The following is a 22,717-nucleotide window of genomic DNA, read 5'->3' as shown; positions in this document are numbered from 1 at the left end:
TTTTGTGTAGGGGCAGAGGATTGGCTAGCCGCTAATGTACGTGGATCACCAGAATTGGGGTCCTGGGCTTCCAGGAGGGTAGCCCGTCGTACATTTGGTACATCTATCTTTGCAGGCGTATTCTCAGCTGGAATATGTGATCTTGTCACGCGCGCTAGATCGATGAAAGCATCTGGCATGCTCTGATCTATGCTCTGGAGATCTAATATGCGCTGCACTTCAACTTCAGACTTAGCGGTGCGGGGATCTAAATGAGACAAAGTAGGAGTCGTCCACGATAATTCACGTCGTTCATTAGGAACGTTGACGTTCTTATCTCCCCCTAACGACGGGAAGACTGTCTCATAGAAATGACAATCCGCGAAACGAGCGGTAAACAGATCGCCTGTCAAAGGTTCTAAGTAACAAATAATCGAAGGAGAATCATATTCGACATAGATTCCCATCCTTCGCTGAGGCCCCATTTTTGTACGTAAGGGCGGCGAGATCGGCACATAGACCGCACAACCAAAAACGCGCAAATGTGATATGTCGGGTTCGTATCCGGTGACCAACTGAAGGGCACTAAATGGTTGTGTCGCAACAGGCCTCAGGCGGACCAATTTTGCTGCGTGCAATATTGCATGGCCCCAAGCAGCGATCGGGAGCTTGGTACGTATGACCAACGATCGAGCAATCATTTGTAAACGCTTAATGAAAGCCTCTGCCAGACCGTTCTGGGTGTGAACATGGGGTACAGGATGTTCAACTTCAACCCCAACCGATATGCAATAGTCATCAAAAGTTTTAGATGTGAATTCTCCAGCATTATTCAATCGAATAGATTTGATCGGATAATCAGGGTGATGAGCCCTGAGCTTGATAACTTGAGCCAACACTTTGGAGAATGCAGCATTCCTTGTGGATAACAAGCACACAGGTGACCAACGTGTAGAAGCGTCAACCAAAACCATAAAATATCTAAATGGTCCGCATGGAGGTTGAATCGGTCCACATATGTCCCCCTGAATCCGTTGTAGAAAAATGGGAGGATTCGAACGAATCTTGTCATAAGAAGGCTTAGTAATAAGCTTTCCCATAGAACATGTTTGACATGCAATTTCATGGATCGAACCTAAGCTTCGGGTTAGTGGATGCCCGTGTGAAGTTTTGAGGATACGGCGCATCGCTATTCGTCCAAGATGTCCCAAACGATCATGCCAAAGTGTAATTTCGTGCGCGTTCCCTGTGGTAGGGCCGGTCGGGCGTATGGTCGTAATATACAGACCACTCAGGTTACATTTCATCTTCTCTAGAATACGCTTCTGGCCATATTCGTAGGAAGTTACGCACAGAAATTCAACTCCGTTTTCTACGTGGGTTTCAGCATGGTAATGGTTATCTCTAATGTCCTTGAAACTTAGTAACGTTCTTCCGGAACATGGAGAATAGAGTGCCTCAGCAATGGTCAAGATTGTACCATTGGACAACATTATACGTGTCTTACCGTATCCTTCGATCATGTTGGATGGGCCTGAGAGGGTTGTCAGATGTGCATTCTTAGGTACGAAGTTAGTGAAATAGATGCGTTCACGCAAAACAGTATGCGTGGTTGCACTATCTGCCAGACAACTAATTTTCCCACTAGTCATACCTAGAATGAAAAATTAATTTGAATCGGTCACATGCATAAAAGTTTATAAAAACAAGTATCAATTCAAAATAATTTCATTTATTCAAAAAAACTTAATATCCAAAATAAATCGCTAACTAATAATCCAAAACATAAAGGAAAATTGTTCAAAATCAACCAAAAACAAGGTGGGGTTTGGCCACTAGGTGGAATTCGGCCCCAATTGTCTTATTTTAACTGAAAAATAAGTCTATGTCTAAGATTCTAATCTTCCATAGGAGTGGTATCCTCCTGAAAGTCAGAAACCTCCATCTTTGTAGTCTCCGGTTCGTCCACTTGCATGAAGTTTGATTCAAACTTCGTACGACGAGAATGATATTCATTTACAACCTTCTTGGGAGCACGGCAAATACGGGACCAATGGTCCTTTGAACCACAACGATAGCACATATCGTCATTCATTGTGGCAGGTACTTTGCCCTTATTCTTGAAGTTCGGGGCCTTGGGAGCGAGGTTTGGGCGCTTCGGGACTTTGTTTCCTCCCTTGGATGGGCCTTGGCTCTGTTGACCTTGGTGGGATGGCTTCTAGCCGCCCTTACCACGCCTCTTTTGGCGTTTTGGGTGCTGATGAGTGCTATAATGTGCTTCAGGCACAGCAGTAGCCCTAGTAGGTCGAGCTTGATGATTCTTCATCAACAGCTGGTTCTGCTTTTCAGCAAGAAGTAAAACAGAGATCAAATCCGAGAACTTAGTGAACTTCTGAGCTCTATATTGTTGTTGCAGGACAATATTAGAAGCAGAGAAGGTCGAGTAGGTCTTCTCCAGGAGATCCTTTTCGGTCAAAGTTTCATTGCAAAACTTGAGAAGTGATCGGATTCGACAAACTTCATAATTATATTCATTCACAGACTTAAAGTCTTGGAAGCGCAAGTGCTGCCAGTCGTGTCTTGCTTCAGGCAAGAATATGTCCTTTTGGTGATCGAAACGATCAGCCAAAGCGACCCATAATGCACGTGGATCCTCCTCAGCAAGGTACTCAGTTTGCAGAGCGTCATGAATATGTCTTCGGATGAAGATCATAGCAGTGGCTTTTTCAGCTTCGCCAACAGGTTTATCTGTTGCTTCTTCAATAGCAGGACTCAAGTTCTTTGCAGTGAGGTGGAGCTTCACATCTTGAACCCACTTGAGGTAGTTCCTCCCAGAGACCTCCCAAGCGGTGAAGTCGAGTTTGTTCAAATTCGACATGTTCCTATCACAAAATAGATGGACAAGATGTGGTTAGTGTAATGGAGAAAAATCAATCCATTCACAAAGGAGTAGAACATACAGGTTCTAATAGACATGTATTGGTTTAATTTCGCATGAAAAACTTCGGGTTTCATGGGTGATATGTTTAAGTGAAAACTTCAGGTTTTCAAACAAGGCATGTTTATAAGAAACTTCGGGTTTCAAAGTAATTATGAACTTCAGGTTCATATATTCTTGCAGGCAAACACAAATATATATGCAAACAAATATGCAACAAATATTGTATGCAAAAATATTGTATAATGATAATTGAATTAATTTATGTAGTCTTCGGGGCCTAAAAACATAGGCAAAGCCCACAGGTGGCTCATGGAGCTCACGGGGAGACATGGGCAAGGGGAATGGGCTGCTGTGTGCAGCACCAAAAAAAAAAATTTCTTGTCGGGCTGGGCCGCTGCAAGCGAGCCCAGAAAACAAAAAAAATTTGTTTTTTTTTCTTTCGGCACGGGCTGGGCCGTGACATCGCAGAGCAGCAGCAAGCCCAAAAGGGCGCTGATGCAGGCCGAGGGACAGGAGCCCACTGGGGCTCGGGTTTTTGGGATCAAACACCCCAGCGAGTGTTGGGTGTGTGTCGCCGGAGGAGAACACCGGACCTGGCGCTTCGGGCGTTGGTCGGGGTTTTGTGGAAGACTCGATTTGAGTCATGGTGACCATGGGGGTGAACGGAGATTTAAAAAATCTCGATATTCATTATCAAAACCCTAGAAATTCGATTGTAATTTCAAAAAAAAAAATCGAATTTGCAGACAAAAAATTCGTCGGGGATGACTGCAGGTCGTCGGGGGTAACTGGGCATGGCTGCAGGCCATGTTGGTTGACGATTTCAAGGGTGGCAACGCCTGCTAGGCGTTGAGTCTGGGTGTTGGGCCTGGAGCCGTGGCTCCAGGATTGGTTCTCGGCTCGGAAAAAGCACGGGTTTGAAGAACCCTAATTCCCCAATCGCAAAAAAAAAAGTTTAATGCAATTATATTATATGCATGTATAATTCTAATGAATCACATATTTACGTTGATGCATATGCAAATAATAGTTTCAATGCATGTACATATGTAAGATTCAGTTCATGACAAATATCAAATTCACATAATTGTAGCAATTTTGGTGATGAAGCATACACAATTTATGTAGAATCTAAAATACGTTAAACGTAAAGTTGGGTCATGCATCATGGTGAATGTTCATGCTATCAAGGCTTGCAAAATATCGAGTTAAAAACCGTTGTTTGGAAAGAACCTGATTGCGTGATGATATGGATGAACTGGTTTGATGCAGAAAAAAAATCTCCAACGTCAGATTCCTAAGCGTAGCGGTAGGAGCGTGCTGATAACGTGTTGTAGTCTATTTTTATCTGACAGAGAGACTAGGGCCGGCGGCAGAGAGAGATGTGTGTTTGTAGAATTGTAGGGGAATGTATGTGTTGTTATCCCTCCTACATTGTGCCTTTATTTATAATAGTAAAGGGAGAGAAGATATTCCTTCTCCTCCAAGTAATACAAGTTGTAATAGGAAAGGATAACTAGAATTAAATCTAATCTAGGATTTACACAATCACACTTATTCTAAGAATGTTTACAACAAAAAGAACTTTTTCAAAAAAAAGGTTTACCAAACTCTTAACAACTTCATTTTATAGCTATTTATTCTCAAAACAAAGTAGAAACAATTTTTTTTTTTTTAAACAACAATATCAAACTAACCCTTAACATCATGGTTACTCTGTTGCTATGTAGATGTTCTCGAATCCAGAGCATACAATCTTTGCCTTCGAACATTTGTTTTATTTATTTATTAACCTAGACAAAAATTGCTAAAACAGTTAATTGTGTACTCTTGTTTTTTATTTATTTTTAATCAACCAAAGAGCCCACGAGTAGAAACAAAAATTATGCTATAAATTATTATAATTTTTTAATTTCATTCGAGTCTTTTTCAGTTTTTCCAGTCACAAAATTGGACAAAAATAATACAGAATCACCACTAAAGGATTAAAATGAACAAGAAATGGGACAAGAACTCCATATTCCACATACAAGACAAGTTCCCTCATGAGTCTTTAGTTTGAGACAGGTTTATTTTGATCAGCAGCAAATAGCTCAAAAACATGAAATAGTGATGCAATGCATGAAAGAGAAATTCATTGAGCTCTCATATTTAAATGGCTAATTATATTTTAGTAATTTTGTGCTTTGGTAAGTTGTGTTTTAATTATGTATTTGGGTTGAAACTTGATGATTATCATATATAAAGTTTTAGTGGATTAGGGAAGTTGTGTTGGTATTTAATTAGGAAAATTAATAAAAATGATTTGAAAACTTTGAGTTTTAACTATAAGGGCAAAATAAAAGGCAAAGTGAATAGTACCAGGATTGACTTTTAGTGTAAAAATGTGGTTTTTCGTTAAAGTGAACAATATCGGGAGCTTTTCGTTAAAGTTCCATGTTGGCTAGGCCTTTAAAAATGCTGGAATTTTGCCACTTAGTATTATGGTCTGGTGGTATTCCTCTTCATCTGGAAGTGAAAGGTCTTAGATTCGAATCTTGTGGATGACGAATTCGATATCAAATTAAGTTGACCATTGTGTGTATATCGTTGTACTCAAAAAAGAAAAAAAAAAGCTAGAATTGTGAAGGTTGGGGGAGATTATGTATTTGAATGAATTTATGAACATAACTTGGCTCTATAGTCCCCTTGTTTAGTTGTGCTAGTGTTCGTTTAGTTGATTCTCTACCCTTTATCAGTCCCGCACCAAATAGTCTAAATGCCTCTTCTGTGACTCTGTAAGAAGATTCCTAAGGATTCTCAAGTTGTACCTTGAGCTCACATATCGAGTCATCGCTTATGATTTCCAACAAAATATCACCTAACAAATTGATAGCTTGTCATCTAGTAACTCTGCAAAAAAGTCTGTCTTAGTTATTGGAAAGAAAATTCACTATGATGAATTTTTGCTTCGTCAACAATTCTTGAAAATTGTACCGACATCTACGACAATATCCAATTTGGGGAGATGTCTGTAATCAAAGAATCTGTTCATGTGTGATCTGATTTTAAAACATATCAAATTTGCATCATAGTGTAGAACCATATTTGTCCATGTTTTCATACATTTGATCCAAGGTACTCCTCAAATGGATATTTGATTCCAAGTAATTAAATGCAAGGTGATAAGAAAGCCTTGAGACCGTCAAAAGAGGATTGGAGGAGGTTCTCCGCTTCTGTTAGAGCCCACACTGAGGGTGTGTAAGTGATGCCACCGCACAGGGCCACCAATTTGGAAGACTCCCGATTTATGATTTTATTTTGACTGCATGTATAATATATAGATTAAATCTGCAATTACATATCAAATTGTTCCCTCAGTCTCATTGTCCTGAGCGTCTTGTCACTGCACCACCAATTGGGTTCGACTCCACCAAGCGGCCTTTCTTTAGTATTTTATTTTATTTTATTGGTATTTCAAAGCATGGTTTTTTGTTTTATTTTAATTTCTTTTTGGTATTTAAAAGCATGTTTTGTATTTTATTTATTTTTTTGGTATTTAAAAGCATGCTTTTGTGTTTTATTTTAATTTTTGTTGGTACTTAAAAGCATACATGGGTTTTGAACTAAAAAACATAGGGATGTAAATAGATACCTAGCCACCACACAAAGTTTTTTCTTTTCTTTTTTAACACTACCTCAATTTATATATAATAATAAAAACTAAAATGTAAAAGAAATTTTTTATTTTTTTGGTATTTAAAAGCATGGATTTGTGTTTTATTATAATTTTTTGGGTTTTTAAAAGCATGTTTTGTATTTTATTTTAATATTTTTTGCATTTAAAAGCATGATTTTGTGTTTTATTTTAATTTTTGTTGGTACTTAAGAGCATGGGTTTCGAACTCAAAAACATAGGGATGTAAATAGATACTAGCCACCACACCAAGATTTTTTTTTTCCTTTTTTAACACTATCTCAATTTATATATAATAATAATAAATAATATGTAAAAGAAACATAGCAACCAAAATGTTACACCTTTTAAGGGCTTTAATTTTTTATTTTTTTGGTATATAAAAATAAGGAGCTTCGAACCTAGAAACATAGGGATATACAAATAGGAACCTAACCACTACACCAATTTTTTTTTCTTTATCTCAGTTTATGCATAATCATAACAATTAAAATGTAAAAGTAAACATAGCAACCAAAATTGTATACATTTTAAGGGGTCTCACACATGCCTCAAAATCTCAGGACCGGCCCTGCCTCCTGTCGACCTTATTTGGACGGACAAATTCCAACTATTACGTGGTTATGTAGGCAAAAGTTATAGTTTTGTGATATTCGTGTAGAGGTTAAATAGTTTCACCAGGTAGGATATACATCACCAAACGATTTAGATTTCGAACATCACATATAGTTGTTGTTGTACTTGTGATTTACCTTAATGCCATAACCGTGCCATTTACTCATAGATACTTTGTCTGTTGTTTATAACACTTCAATCGATATGTTAGGTAATTAAATCCATTAGTATTGACATGTCATAATTTTCTGTGTGAATTTTTTGTTTCTTTAGTTTCATCCAATATTTTAATCAACAACAAAAAATTGTAAGAAAATGTAGAAAATTAATGTATGGATGGATTCTTAGTAGATGAAGAATTTAAAATTGGACGTGATTGCATTTGTACAACCCACTTTAAATAGATAATTTATCATTGTGAGAAGATGAAATGACACAAAATATTCATTTACACCGTAAGAAAATAATTGTGCTTGGTTTTTTTGGTCTGAAAAAATATTTGTGATTGTTAGTTAGGTGTATTTCATGAAAAAAAAGTATTTCAGAAAAGAAAAAAAAGTTGCAAGTTTTGAACCTCATACGATACATCATATCTAGGAATTCAATATCCATGAAAAGTGGGTCTAGGATCCCAAAAATAAGGAAAGGTTTCTATGGACATTGCCTACAAATTTCTACTAAATGGGCTTTGGGTATTTTGCACCCCTCCCTCTCAGTTTTTTCGTTTTGTTTTGTCATCAAAAAATTGTGCGCGAGCATAGGAGGTTCCACCGCACATTAGTTACAGACTAATCCCCTTCATTGCAGCCAATTGTTAATAGCAGAAAAGAGAGAGAAATAGGATAGTAGGAAGCTCCTGCCTACTTGCAATGGGATATACAATTGCTTCACTTGTTTCATTGAGTGTAAGAAACCCTTAAACTCTATTGAAAAAATGATTCTTTAACTAATAAGAGGACAATCAAAGAAGTTGATGTAAGATTGTTTTGCTTGCAATATAACAAGTATATTAAAAGTACATGGCATTCCCACAGAAATTACAAGCCTATAAAACTCAACATTCAAGGCACATATAGTACATATTTTACCACTCTTTATTTACAGTTTTCTGCAATTGTGTGCAAGAAAGTAGACGAACTTGATCAACCATCTGGAGTTTATATCGAAACCTACGTACGTCAAGCCTCGCCCTTTAGGAACTTAGGGAGCCACTTAGCAGACTCTTTTGGAATACGCTTGAGATTGTCTTTGTAGTCGACATAGTAAAGCCCGAATCTTGGGATATAGCCTTCTCCCCATTCAAAATTATCAGATAAAGTGTAGTGGAAATATCCTTTGACATTCACACCACTCCTGCAAAAACAAAAACAACATAAGTAAATGCATACTCCATGCATCCTCAAACTTGTAAACATAGATTGCAGTGACTTACTTTATTGCCTTCTTGATCCAGTACAAATGGCGAAGAATGGATTGAATTCTATGTGGATCCTTAAGTGCGTCACTAAGTCTTAGTTTATCGTCCATTGCCTCAGTTATTCCATGTTCAGCAATGTAGATTTTAGGGTGCCGGTACTTCTTCATCATAAACTTTAGAAGTTGTTGCAGGCCTTGAGGGTAACTGTAGACGAACCGACTTCCTCCAGCCTACACAGTTAAAAGAACTTATTAGTTTTACTATATATAGAAAGATGGAAATTAACTACATAGTACAAAATTATATATGCGTGTCATCCTTCCCCATTGGCTCAATTAATAAATATCACAACTTCGCAAGTCAAAAGTTAGGTGCACCTGAGGACCAATTTGGGTTCCATTTGCATCTACAACAATCACAACATAAGAAAACTGTATAAGTTTTAAAAATTCTCATCGACTTATTGACACAAAAACACATGTGCGCACACAGAAAAGAAGTAATGGTGAGATATTATGAAGTTTACTAGTAATCGACACCAAAGCTAAAGGATCATTGCTATAGGAGATTGGTGTTTGTGGATCTGCTGGGTTGTTTCTACCATATCTCGTGGTGTAATAGTTGATGCCGACAAAATCTAAGGATCCCATGATCATCTTCTTCTCTTTCTCAGTGAAATTTGGTAGCCTGTCCTTGACCAATCGTCTCATACTCTTTGGATAAGATCCATATACTAATGGTTCCATGAACCTAAATAAGAACACCATATATACAGCAATAAGACTTCTTATACCAATGAAACAAGTAAATTTAGGGATATATATACACACACATATATATACTAACCATCCAAGTTCAAAGTCTATTATTCTTCTTGCTGCAGCTTTGTCTTCTGCCGAACTCGAATAAGGCTTGACAAATTGCCCTACTAGACAAATTCCAATTTGTCCGCCTTGCTTTTCCTAAAAAATAATATTAACCAAGAAAAAAAAAATTAATCTCATTAATTTGAGATATGCAAAAGACAAAGCTTCTTTATTTCAGCAGATTCAGTATGAGCGTTTCACCTGAAATTTCTTTCGGTAAAGCTTAACGGCGGAAGCATGGGCGAGGAGAAGGTGGTGTGACGCAATGTAAGGTTCTGTGGCTGAATTACCACCATTTGTGCATGGAAATACAGTTTGAACTGAACACCTGCCGGGTGGACCAACGCCTTTGTCGTACCCCATTTTCGCCATGATCCACGGCTCGTTGATTGTAATCCAATTTTTCACCCTATCTCCATAAAGTTTAAAACAAAGTTTACTGTAATCCTTGAAATCTTTCCTGAAAAGAAAACGTGACAAGGAAAATATCAGAATTTATGGTCAATGACTAAATGGTATGTTATCCTAAACTATGAGAAATGAAATGGATGTAATTTAGAAGGTGCTTACACGAAGGACCGATTGAGAATGCCGCCGTACTTGTCTGTCAAAGCTTGTGGTGGGTCAAAGTGCAGTATCGTCACAAATGGTGTGATGTCTGCATTAAAACATATTGCGATATATTAGAACCTCTTCAGTGTGACAGTTAACCCCACCACGTGATGTTAGAGTCCAACTCATGTGTGTTCATTATTAATTTTATACTGTAAATTTATCATTCATCTATATTATAACACTCATCACATTAAAGAACTTTATGTGAATACAACCTCATGAATGTTTGAAAATTGTATTTTATGTGAAGTGGATTTGCCAAATTTCTATAGAGTGGATTTGTCAAACTTGTACACAAAAAAAAAAAAAAAAAAAAAGGTTGTACCCAGTGCACAAGGCTCCCGCTTTACGCAGGGTCTGGGAGAGGTGAATGTCGGCTAAACTTGTACACAAAGAATGAAAAATAAAATATGTGGAAAATAAAGCGTTGTTTCTACTTTGAGCTGGTCGATGTGGAACAAATGAGTACAACATAAACAAAGTTCAACTGAGATGCTCATGAGATAACAGAAGCCTACGAAATCTTTCTGGATATATAGATTCAACAAACTTATGTATAATATATACAAGATCAATTATTGTCGTAATATAAACGATTTGCTTGAACATATTCTTACCATTCTTGATTAGTTCATCGATGAAGTTGCTGTAGTGATCGATACCCTCTTGGTTTACTCCACCACTCAAGGTTCCCCCTACAGATTGAGAGTTTCAAACATAGAGCAAGAGTTTAGCAGAGATTAAACATAAAACCTTCAATTTTAATTCACAGATTAGCGGAACCACTTATTAGCAAAACTGGAAAGAAAAAAAAAAGAAGAAGAACTAGGTAAAACTGGTTACTAGGAAGAATCCTGGTCCAAGAGATGGAAAATCTGTGAGAATCAACTCCAAGGTCCTTGAGACCCTTCACTTCTTCCTACAATTACAAATATTTGGTTTAAGATTTATGCCAAAGACGAGAGAAACTTAATTATTGCTAGCTCGATGTACCTTGTATCGCTTGTATGAATCGATGGCTGTAAACATGTTCGTGTGGTCTGCAATCCGTTCTGAAGGTAAACAAAAAAATCATAAACAAAACGTAACGAACATATGAAACTAAGAAAAGTAAATACATGCATTATAATATATATGTCATAGCAGCTGATATATACACACACACACACACACATACATACATATATATATATATAAACCTGGGAATTTCTCAACGTAGTAGTCCCAAACACTTGGTCCTCTTCCTGCTTCTTTTGCAGATCCTTCCATTTGTGCAGCAGCAGTGGTGATTCCGAACACGAAATCACTAGGGAAGTCGGACCTCTTCACTTTTAGTTCTTTAGGGTTGGATGCATTTTGCAATGGCTGAAACTCGCTCTCAGCATTCACATCAGCTGCATCAACGTATGCACTTAAATTTATTCCTTTTTTCATGTTTGAGATGCAGCTTAAAAATAACGAATAAAAAAAAACCCAAAGACACGTTTTATCGATTGGAAAATTCGTGCCTCAACATATTTTCATATGAAGAACTGTTCCATAATTGTAATTTGCCTTAGTTGTTGATGCAATATGGTGAGCAAACAAAGCAAAAAATAATTATCAAGAGAAATTTTAAGATTTAAGATGTTGAAGTTAATTTTATAATTAGAACTTACAAACCTTGTGACAAAGAGGCAATAATAAAAGCAATGGCACACATCCCTTGTAAGATCCTTAACCATGGTGGTAAGAACTCCATGACCTCCAAAACAAAAACCCTAATCTTAATGTTTAATCAATATTTCTTGTCAGATTAATGAAACTTAACCCATCTTTATAGGACCTCTTCTTGTCTAGCCATGAACAAGAAAACAAGAAACCAACTAATTAAACAAGATTAAACACTATTTTTCTATATATATTTTTTTGGTCAACAACAACAAACAATTAACAAAATGAGAAAATGGTAACCTTTTTTTTCTAGAAATTAAGCGAGATATTTTTATGTGGACCACCAGTATATTAGGAGTTTGGTATCTAGGGTTCTTGAAATATTAATTACAACTAAACAAAAGCCACACGTTTATAGGCAAACCATCATCCTCTCCTTTCGTGAGAGTTCCCTCTCTCCCTTCGTTAGAGTTCCTTCTCTCCCATGTGTATGCCTTTTTTGGCATTGTTGCTGGTGGAATCTCTTTCCCACTGGTTTCTTTTAAACTGTGGTTCGGACCACAAGTTTTTTCACTCTGTGACTCAGATCCATTTGCTGCTCCATGGAGGAGGGTTGCGGCTTTCTCTTCCGCCACTTCTGGGGAGTCGGTTGGATGGATCCACTGCTGGGGAGGATGGCGGTGCACGGAGCAAGATTGCTGTGCTTCAATGGCGGTTGTATTACAGGCTGATTTGGGCTGTTTAGATTCTGTTTTTTGTCTGACCCAATTTCTGTTCGCCAAAGGTGCCAAAACAGTTTTTGCAGTACTAACCCAACGTTTAAAGTGGTCTTAGTTTTGTTTATTCTCTTTTTCATTTTTAATCAACCCAAAGATCAAACAAATTTTTGCACCAGAGCCACACTAAAACCTTGCAACAAAAAACAAAAACTGTGCAATAATTTCATTTTACTTTTTATTTTGGTCTTCTTTCGGTCGGAAATTTGTACAAATATAAATTAGTATAACAGCAAAACAATTAAAAAACAATGGTTTTATAAATTAGTAAAACAATAAAAAAAATGCACTTGTGGGGATGAGTAATATACTTTCTGTTTTCTGAAATTAATAAAATAATAAACAATTTCCCAAGTATGATTAGGTGGATGACATGGTTGACATCTATTTAGAATGAAACCGTAGGATTTCAAAATTAGACGGAAGAAATAGATAAATGGCTGGTTTAGAAAGTGTTTTTGAATGATTAAAAACGTTTTATAGAAAATGTTTTTGGAACTAATTCTTAATAAAGATGCACGTTAATTCTGAAAAAACATTTGAAGTGCTCCATGTAAAAACACGAAACTAGTGCTTCCTGAATGCAATTGCATTTTCTCTAAAAGTAATTTTAGTTGTTTAAAAACACTTTTCAAACAAGCCTAAAGTGTATTTTGATTAGGTGGATGACATTTATTTTTATTTATTTTTTGTCTTTTTGGTCAACAACATTTAATTTGTTTTTCATTGGTAGACATCTTCTCTTTTGTAGATACATTAACTTTGTAAAAATTAAACAGTAGGTACATAATGTTTCAATATTCAGAGTAATACACATATATAATATTTCAATATTGAAAGTTATACAAATAATATTCTCATAATTTTTTGCTAATTTACCTTTAATATATACAAATAATATTAATATACCAATAATTTAATTTACCTACAATGGTTAACTATAACATAGGTTAATTATTGTACCTACTAAAACATAGTTAAATTATTTTCCACTAACATAACATTACAAACAAAAACTAACATATCATAAATTTATTTACCTAAAACATAAATAAATTAGAAGTAGAACCACAATTAGATTCTTGTTTAAAACAACTGGCTAACATAACATTACAAACAAAACCTAACAAAGCCATTGAAAACTTCCCCTTCAAGAGTCGAGCATTGCGCGAACCCTAATGGGAAGGCCATACAGCCTAATGAACCCAGCAGCATCAGCCTGATCATATATATCCCCACTCTCAAACGACGAGATGTCCTGCCTGTAGAGACTGTACGGGCTCTTCCGGCTGGTCACAGTAACTGAACCCTTGTACAGCTTCAGAGTTACTGATCCGGTGGTTGTTTTCGAGATTTCCTCCATGAACGAATCCAAGGACTCGCGCAGTGGGTCAAACCACCTGCCTGCATATACCAGCTCCGCGTATTTGAGGGCTAGTGAGTCTTTAACTTGCATTGTCTCTCGGTCCAGTGTTAAAGACTCCAGCTCGCGTGCAGCAGCGAAGAGGATGGTGCCTCCAGGAGTTTCATAGACTCCACGGCTCTTCATACCGACTAGCCGGTTTTCAACCATGTCAACGCGGCCAATTCCATGTTTTCCACCAATCTGATTGAGATGATCAAGTAGAGATGCCGGCGAAAGCTCCTTCCCATTGACTGAAACTGGAATTCCAGAAACGATTCCAATTTCTACATACCTATAGGAAACGAGAGCATGGGTTACAAACATACTCAGCGCACACAGCAAGAGCTAAAACACATATAAGACCCGGTGAAACTTACTCAGGTTTATTTGGTGCATCCTCTGGATCAACTGTTAACATGAACATATCCTTCTTGGGCTCGTTTTCCGGGTCTTCCAAAATATCACCCTTTGATCAATTCAATCAACATAGATAAACAGAAGAGAGAATTTTAGAATACAATCAGCGAGATCTCATATGAAAATTCCTACTTATCCAGATAAAAAGAAGAGTTGTAAAGCCTATACCTCATGACTAAGGTGCCATAAATTGCCGTCTCTGCTGTATATGGATTTCTTTGTCACTGGGACAGGCACATTATGTTTCTTAGCGTATTCAATAGCATCTTCTCTACCTGTAATATCCCACTCCCTCCAAGGAGCGACAACATTTAGTTTGGGATTGAGAGCGAAAAATGTCAGCTCAAAGCGAACCTAAACAGACAAGAGAGATTGTGTCAGAAGGAGTACATAAGTTGTTGTAATACTAAACGCTCTGAATTGGAAGGCATGCCTGATCATTTCCTTTCCCAGTGCATCCATGAGCTACAGCATCAGCTCCAACTTCTTTTGCAACATCAACCATGGCCTGTTTTAAGAAATGTCATTGTATGGAGTAATAGGTAAATATTTAGTTTAATGTGTAATAGGATATCCTGATATTGACATGACAAAATGACATGGTAAAAATTCTCAAATTGAACTAATAAGGATCTATACTCGGAGAAACCAACCAGCAAGAATTAGACCTCGGAAGAACGTATGCATATATCAAGAAATCTAAAAGGTATTATCTTAATCTTTACATTTGTCTTGACTGTGGATATATCAATCTACAAAGGTGATGAATTCATAATTAACACAGAATTGCAAAAATCAAACTGAGAGACCACCTTAGCAATAACAGGACGGGCCATTGAAGTCCCTAACAAGTATTTCCTCTCATAGATTGCACCAGCCCGCAAGCAAGGGAATATGTACTCCTTTACAAACTCCTCCTTTAGATCCTTCACTACTAACTGAGAAGCCCCACTGGCTTTGGCCTTTTTTTCCAGACCATCCAATTCTTTTATACCCTAATAATTTCGAATAAAGTAGCAAGAACGCAAGTAAGAACCAATAATGACTATCTTAAAGTACATAGCATGAAACAAGAAAATTTTGACTTTGAAGTAGATGTTGCTACTTCTGACTTACTTGACCAACATCAGCCGTGAAGCAAACAACATCACAACCATAATTCTCCCTGCAAGTAAAAAAGTATCAAACAAAACAATAGTGACAAAGTCAATACTCGGAAGTAAAATGTCAACTGTGTTCCCTTAAAATAAATCAATATGCATTAACATTGAGTATAAGGAAATGCTTCCGGAATACATAAACGAGGACGCATGCAGCACACAAAAGAAAACTATCCAAAATGGGAATTCCACTAATCTTTAATCAGACAGAGTTATGCTTGGTCCTTATTGGTTGCAGTCCAAAGCAATTATCTCAACTATTCTGTCACAAAGAAGGATAAAATGATAATGCAACAATACTTATTCTTGAAAGTACAACACATATAAACATATGTAATATAATTTATGTTATGTTATACTACAAACCCCTGTTTCCTAATGTATTCAATTTGTATTCAATTCCTTATTTAGCCACAATTATGTTTAAACCTACATATATGCTTCATCTACAATCATACTATCCCTGAGGTATGAGACAAATTGAACGTTCAAAAATACTTATTCCACAACAACAACAAAGCCTTTTCCCACTAAGTGGGGTCGGCTATATGAATCCTAGAACGCCATTGCACTCGGTTTTGTGTCATGTCCTCCGTTAGATCCAAGTACTCTAAGTCTTTTCTTAGAGTCTCTTCCAAAGTTTTCCTAGGTCTTCCTCTACCCCTTCGGCCCTGAACCTCTGTCCCGTAGTCACATCTTCGAACCGGAGCGTCAGTCGGCCTTCTTTGCACATGTCCAAATCACCGGAGCCGATTTTCTCTCATCTTTCCTACAATTTCGGCTCCTCCTACTTTACCTCGGATATCCTCATTCCCAATCTTATCCTTTCTCGTGTGCCCACACATCCCACGAAGCATCCTCATCTCTGCTACACCCATTTTGTGTACGTGTTGATGCTTCACCGCCCAACATTCTGTGACATACAACATCGCTGGCCTTATTGCCATCCTATAAAATTTTTCCTTGAGCTTCAGTGGCCTACGACGGTCACACAACACGCCGGATGCACTCTTACACTTCATCCATCCAGCTCGTATTCTATGGTTGAGATCTCCATCTAATTCTCCGTTCTCTTGCAAGATAGATCCTAGGTAGCGAAAACGGTCGCTTTTTGTGATCTTCGCTAGATTGCTCCGGTCATTAGTGTGGATAAGTATATAAATGGATAGAGATAGGAAAGCAAACACAAGATGTACGTGGTTCACCCAGATTGGTTACGTCCACGGAATAGAAGAGTTCTCATTAATTGTGAAGGGTTTACACAGTACATAGGTTCAAGCTCTCCTTTAGTGAGTACAAGTGAATGATTTAGTACAAATGACATTAGGAAATATTGTGGGAGAATGATCTCGTAATCACGAAACTTCTAAGTATCGGAGTGTGGTGTCGTCTTGACTTGCCTTATCTGTCTCATAGGTAGATGTGGCATCTTCTCTGGAAGTACTCTTCCTCCATCCAGGGGTGGTATCTTTAACTGGTGGAGATGCACAAGGTAATGTATCAATTTCACTTGAAGCTTACTTGTAGTTTCAGGCTTGGTCAAGCGCGATACAAACCATGTAGTAGGAGTCCCCCAAGTCGCCGAGCTAGGGGGTCTGCTGAAAGAGGTGACAGACAAGGTAAGCAATCAGAGCTCCGACTGATTGTTCACCTTCTCCCCATCTTGCAGCAGCATGAAGGATAAAGAGAAGAAAAATGAGAAGAGATGATATGAGATACTTTTGCTTTTGAAGAAGTAACTTTCCACAGGCTTATTCTTGAACTGAGCTGGAGGGTTTTCTGGTTTCCTCCAGAGTATAAGGCCGACTGAAGAATTTGAGGGTCAAAACAAGTCCATCAAATCTAGAGTAGGTTCCACCCTGCTGATATGGGATACTTTTGCTTTTGACAGAGTAATGGATGTATCGGCACGTGTGCTGTTACGCTTGTCTCCACATGCTTCCTTGTATCCTTCGCACTTGCCCTATCTGTTCCTCAAGCAGATGCGGAATCTTCCCTGGAAACATAAGATGTTGAAGATGAGTACTCGAGAGCAATGCCAGGTAAGTAATCAGGTAAGGGGTTCCAGGCAGTCAGTTCCTGGCTGGAAGCTTGATTCCAAGTGCTGACTGATTGCTCTCTTTCTCCTTGTCTTGCAGGTAAAAACAAGGCCAAAGGAAAAGACAGGGAAAAAGCATGATATGGGATACTCTTGCTTTTAACCCTGATGATATGAGATATTCTTGCTCTAATATAGCTTGTTTGCAGAGGTATTATCGGGGGGAAAGAAAGCTGAATATTTCGAAAGGCTTCGTTGGGAGTGCCCTCTCAGATATGATGAAGGGTTGAGCATTTTTGCAGGTCTGCCTGTCCGTTGGGGATGGATGTCGACATATATAGGAGTCTCCCTAACAACAAGTAGTAATGCTATTCCTTCACCCTGCTTGGTCATAGCACGGTAGTGGGAGCTGTCAGTTTCACATGTTTTAACTCTGTCAGAGCACTTTGAAAAAGTGGTCTGTGGTATCTGGCTCTCGAGATTCGGAGAACGATGCCTCTTCGATTTTTGAGAAAGCAATCATGCTGGGGGTCTGGCTCTCGAGATTTGGAGAGCAATGTCTCTTCGATTTTTGAGGAAGTAATCATGTTGGGAGTCTGGCTCTCGAGATTCGGAGGGCGGTGCCTCTTCGATTTTGGAGCAAGCAATCTTGTTGGGAGTGTTGTCTCGAATATGAGTAAAGGTTGGGCATGTTTGCTAGTCTACCTTGCCACGAAGCACAAAGGTTGACACACAGGGACTTTCCAATTATCCAGCAATGGTACTGTTCCTTTACCCTCTCTTCGATTTTGAGAAAGTAGTCATGTTGGGAGTTTGGCTCTCGACATTCGGAGGACGGTGCCTCTTCGATTTTGGAGCAAGCAATCTTGTTGGGAGTGTTTTCTCGAATGTGAGTAAAGGTTGGGCATGTTTGCTAGTCTACCTTGCCACGAAGCACAGAGGTTGACACACAGGGACTTTCCAATTATCCAGCAGTGGTACTGTTCCTTTACCCTTGTGGGTAATAATATGGTAGCTAGACCTTCAAAATTTATGTGTCTAAACTTTGTTAGTGCCGTTTCTTTGCTTTTCTTTTACCTTTCTTGGTCAGAGCGATGTAGTGGGAGCTGCAAGCTTCACGTGCTCAACTTTGGCAGAGAACTTTGGCAAAGTTATCTGTGGTACCCATGAGCTATTGTTGCGTGTGGGAAGTGGGTGATTGAACAGTAAGATTCATGTGCTTTCTACTTCATCAGAAGTCTTCGACAGAATGCCCATAATTTCTGCAAAGCTGAGTGTGCGTGTGACAGGTGCTGACAAGGCTAGAAAAATAGGTGCCTTTTCGATTTCTGAGATCGGCCCTCGTGGTCTCTGAGCAGCCCAGCTTTTGAGAAAGCGAGCGCCTCTTCGATTGATTCGGAGAACGATGCCTCATCGATTTTTGAGAAAGCAATCATGCTGGGGGTCTGGCTCTCGAGATTCAGGGAGCAGTCTCTTCGATTTTTGAGAAAGTAATCATGTTGGGAGTCTGGCTCTCGAGATTCGGAGGGCGGTGCCTCTTCGATTTTGGAGCAAGCAATCTTGTTGGGAGTGTTTTCTCGAATGTGAGTAAAGGTTGGGCATGTTTGCTAGTCTACCTTGCCACGAAGCACAGAGGTTGACACACAGGGACTTTCCAATTATCCAGCAATGGTACTGTTCCTTTACCCTCTCTTCGATTTTTAAGAAAGTAATCATGTTGGGAGTCTGGCTCTCGAGATTCGGAGGACGGTGCCTCTTCGATTTTGGAGCAAGCAATCTTATTGGGAGTGTTTTCTCGAATGTGAGTAAAGGTTGGGCATGTTTGCTAGTCTACCTTGCCACGAAGCACAGAGGTTGACACACAGGGACTTTCCAATTATCCAGCAGTGGTGCTGTTCCTTTACCCTTGTGGGTAATAATATGGTAGCTAGACCTTCAAAATTTATGGGTCTAAACTTTGTTAGTGCTGTTTCTTTGCTATTCTTTTACCCTTCTTGGTCAGAGCGATGTAGTGGGAGCTGCAAGCTTCACGTGCTCAACTTTGGCAGAGAACTTTGGCAAAGTTATCTGTGGTACCCATGAGCTATTGTTGCGTGTGGGAAGTGGGTGATTGAACAGTAAGATTCATGTGTTTTCTACTTCCCCAGAAGTCTTCGACAGAATGCCCATAATTTCCGCAAAGCTGAGTGTGCGTGTGACAGGTGCTGACAAGGCTGGAAAAGTAGGTGCCTCTTCGATTTCTGAGATCGGCCCTCGTGGTCTTTGAGCAGCCCAACTTTTGAGAAAGAAAACGCCTCTTCGATTTCTGAGATCAACCCTCGTGATCTCTAAGCAGCCCAGCTTTTGAGAAAGCAAACGCCTCTTCGATTTCTGAGCAGGCGCCTCTTCGATTTCTGAAGCTCCGTTGAGTGCAGATTTTTATAGGGGCTGGCATTAAGTTCCAAAGCACACTTGAATCTCCACCAGTAGAAGCTTCATTCTTGCACTTCTAAGATCTTGATTTGTCCGACCTCTTCTCTCTTCAACACCTTTGAAAATGTCTGGCCCCTCCAACCGTCGTTTTGACTTGAACCTTGTTGAAGAGGCAGCCCCGCCTTCTCCAGACAACATATGGCGTCCATCCTTCGTCTCCCCTACTGGTCCTCTTACCGTTGGGGATTCCGTGATGAAGAATGATATGACCGCTGCGGTGGTGGCCAGGAACCTTCTCACTCCCAAAGATAACAGACTACTTTCCAAACGGTCTGATGAGTTAGCTGTTAAGGATTCGCTGGCTCTCAGTGTTCAGTGTGCAGGTTCTGTGTCTAATATGGCCCAACGCCTATTTGCTCGAACCCGCCAAGTTGAATCATTGGCGGCTGAAGTGATGAGTCTCAAACAGGAGATTAGAGGGCTCAAGCATGAGAATAAACAGTTGCACCGGCTCGCACATGACTATGCTACAAACATGAAGAGGAAGCTTGACCAGATGAAGGAAACTGATGGTCAGGTTTTACTTGATCATCAGAGATTTGTGGGTTTGTTCCAAAGGCATTTATTGCCTTCGTCTTCTGGGGCTGTACCGCGTAATGAAGCTCCAAATGATCAACCTCTGATGCCTCCTCCTTCTAGGGTTCTGTCCAGTACTGAGGCTCCAAATGATCCCCCTCCGGTGCCTTCTCTTTCTGGGGCTCTACCGACTGCTGAGACTTCTCCTAAGCAACCTTTGTGAAGGCTCCCTCTTGTGTGTTTATTTTGACTCATGTATATGTACATATTTGTAGCTTATCGGGGATATCAGTAAATAAGCTTTCCTTCATTTCAACGTATTGTGTTAAATACACCAAAGCCTTCTTCGCTAAGTTCTTTGAATTTTCTTTTGTTGAAGCTTGTATGTTGAAGCTTTCTGAGTGGAGCATGTAGGTTGGGGTAGTGTTCCCTTAATTTCCCGAGTGAGGAAAACTTCTCGGTTGGAGACTTGGAAAATCCAAGTCACTGAGTGGGATCGGCTATATGAATCTTAGAACGCCATTGTGCTCGATCCTGTGTCATGTCCTTCGTTAGATCCAAGTACTCTAAGTCTTTTCTTAGAGTCTCTTCCAAAGTTTTCCTAGGTCTTCCTCTACCCCTTCGGCCCTGAACCTCTGTCCCTCAAAAATACTTATTCCAAAATTTGAAAATTTATGTAATTATAACATGCATATCAAAGTGTCCCAAAAAAAAACTATTGGAATATGGATAGGTCTGCAATTTATGCCTCCAAAGCATGAAAGCTATTGTTCTCCACAAAAGTACAGAATTTTCAGAATTTGAATTGCAATCGAAGATAAAATTCAATCATGATGAGTCTCATAATCTCGTGGGACATTAAGTACTTGTTTTGAAAACAAATGCCTTTTGGGGGAAAAATACACCGGCATACCTTAACCATGGGACAATGACTGATGTGTCTAAGCCACCACTATAGGCTAGAACAACCTTGTTCAATTTGCCACGCAGTCCTCTTTCCTTCGTGGATCCGGATACTTCTGTCTCACTGTAAGTGGGCAGCACCGCTCTAATAACTGCATTCACAATTTCACATAAAGGTAAATATAAGATTGGCATCCAACACCTACAATATTACACGACAAACGAATGACTGAATTTTGAAAATTAAATATCATATATCGGCATCTCAATTGAGCTCCTTTATTTGTCTATCTATCTAATGTGCAAGTGAAATAGCCTCTGATTAGGCAACCACACCTTGCTTGTTATGAGCTCTTACACTTCCATTGCCACTGGTAACCGCAAATGCATTCCCCTGCAGCTCACTCTTTCGTGCCCCCAACTGCAGAAACAAATTAAAACAAAAAATCGCATTGCAAACGCGAAAAAGGCAAAACGAACGAAAATTTATGTACGCAAGGTATTACAGTATAGGTATAGCTACCTCTTGAAATGAAGATAATTTCCCCGGACAACAAACTCTGCCATGATACGGATATGATTCTGCTCATACAACAAAAATAAATTATACACGTTGATATCAGAATACAACACCAAACTGTAAAATCCAACAATTTTTCCATCAAGATTTAAGCTTTTAAGCATCGGGGTACTGCTCATTTCTCCTCAAATTGTTCTAAATCCATAAAGATTTAAATTTTATTCTCGAAATTAACCAGCATCATTTCAGGAAAAGAAAAAAAAACCATCTTTGGAGAAAAGGAAAGTGAAAATGTACCTCTTTTTGGCGCGTGAAAAGTGAGGTTGGCGGCGGAGCAGGCGGACATGGACTTCAATTGAGCCATGGTTGCGGCGGCTGAGATCAGAAATGAAATTCAATGGAGAAAAGTAGAATTTGCTGAGGAAGAAGAAGAAGGGAGTCTTACGTGAACGGAAGTTAGCGGCGGCGACAACGGCGGATGGTGAGGAGTGACGAGCGAACAGACGGTGGTTGTGTAATTTGAGTCGCTGGCTGTGTGTCTGAGCGTCTGTCGGACTAGGGTTTATTGTGGAGGTTTATACCCAAAACAAACTAAACCCTTATTTTTAGCTCGATTCCACTTTGCTTTGCCTTCTAAGGGCTGGTTTGGTATTGATGTTCTTTGAAAAAAAAATGCTGTGAGAATAAGCGGCTGTGCTGTGAGAATAAGACCTAGTTTGGGAGTGAGGTGCTTAAAAAAAAATCACCC

At 39.0% G+C, this 22,717-nt stretch overlaps 2 protein-coding genes across 3 annotated transcripts; both read right to left on the bottom strand.

The window, feature by feature from the left end:
* Positions 1-8,181: 8,181 nt before the first annotated feature.
* LOC103455133 (beta-glucosidase 24-like) lies at positions 8,182-11,892 on the bottom strand. 2 transcript variants are annotated; one of them, XM_070812486.1, is made up of 12 exons: positions 11,772-11,892; positions 11,309-11,503; positions 11,103-11,161; positions 10,953-11,028; positions 10,727-10,804; positions 10,065-10,152; positions 9,696-9,954; positions 9,475-9,590; positions 9,230-9,378; positions 9,006-9,034; positions 8,644-8,858; positions 8,182-8,564 (listed from the first exon to the last, which is right to left on the bottom strand). In XM_070812486.1, the coding sequence occupies exons 1-12, from the start codon at positions 11,848-11,850 to the stop codon at positions 8,390-8,392; spliced, it is 1,518 nt and encodes a 505-aa protein (XP_070668587.1). In that variant the 5' UTR covers positions 11,851-11,892; the 3' UTR covers positions 8,182-8,389. The 2 variants fall into 2 exon arrangements, with proteins under 2 accessions (XP_070668587.1, XP_028949069.2); XM_029093236.2 differs by having other exon boundaries at positions 9,155-9,378; positions 11,772-11,883.
* A 1,649-nt stretch (positions 11,893-13,541) lies between these two features.
* Positions 13,542-22,605, bottom strand: LOC103431134 (argininosuccinate synthase, chloroplastic). Its single transcript, XM_029093226.2, has 11 exons — positions 22,415-22,605; positions 22,267-22,344; positions 21,973-22,031; positions 21,786-21,870; positions 21,460-21,601; positions 15,477-15,525; positions 15,173-15,355; positions 14,794-14,868; positions 14,529-14,714; positions 14,321-14,409; positions 13,542-14,235 (listed from the first exon to the last, which is right to left on the bottom strand). The coding sequence occupies exons 2-11, from the start codon at positions 22,331-22,333 to the stop codon at positions 13,689-13,691; spliced, it is 1,482 nt and encodes a 493-aa protein (XP_028949059.2). The 5' UTR covers positions 22,334-22,344; positions 22,415-22,605; the 3' UTR covers positions 13,542-13,688.
* Between the last annotated feature and the right edge of the window lie 112 nt (positions 22,606-22,717).

Source organism: Malus domestica, chromosome 14 (assembly GCF_042453785.1).
Source record: "Malus domestica chromosome 14, GDT2T_hap1".
NCBI classification, from domain to species: domain Eukaryota; kingdom Viridiplantae; phylum Streptophyta; class Magnoliopsida; order Rosales; family Rosaceae; genus Malus; species Malus domestica.
This window is presented reverse-complemented; position numbering and strand designations above follow the sequence as displayed.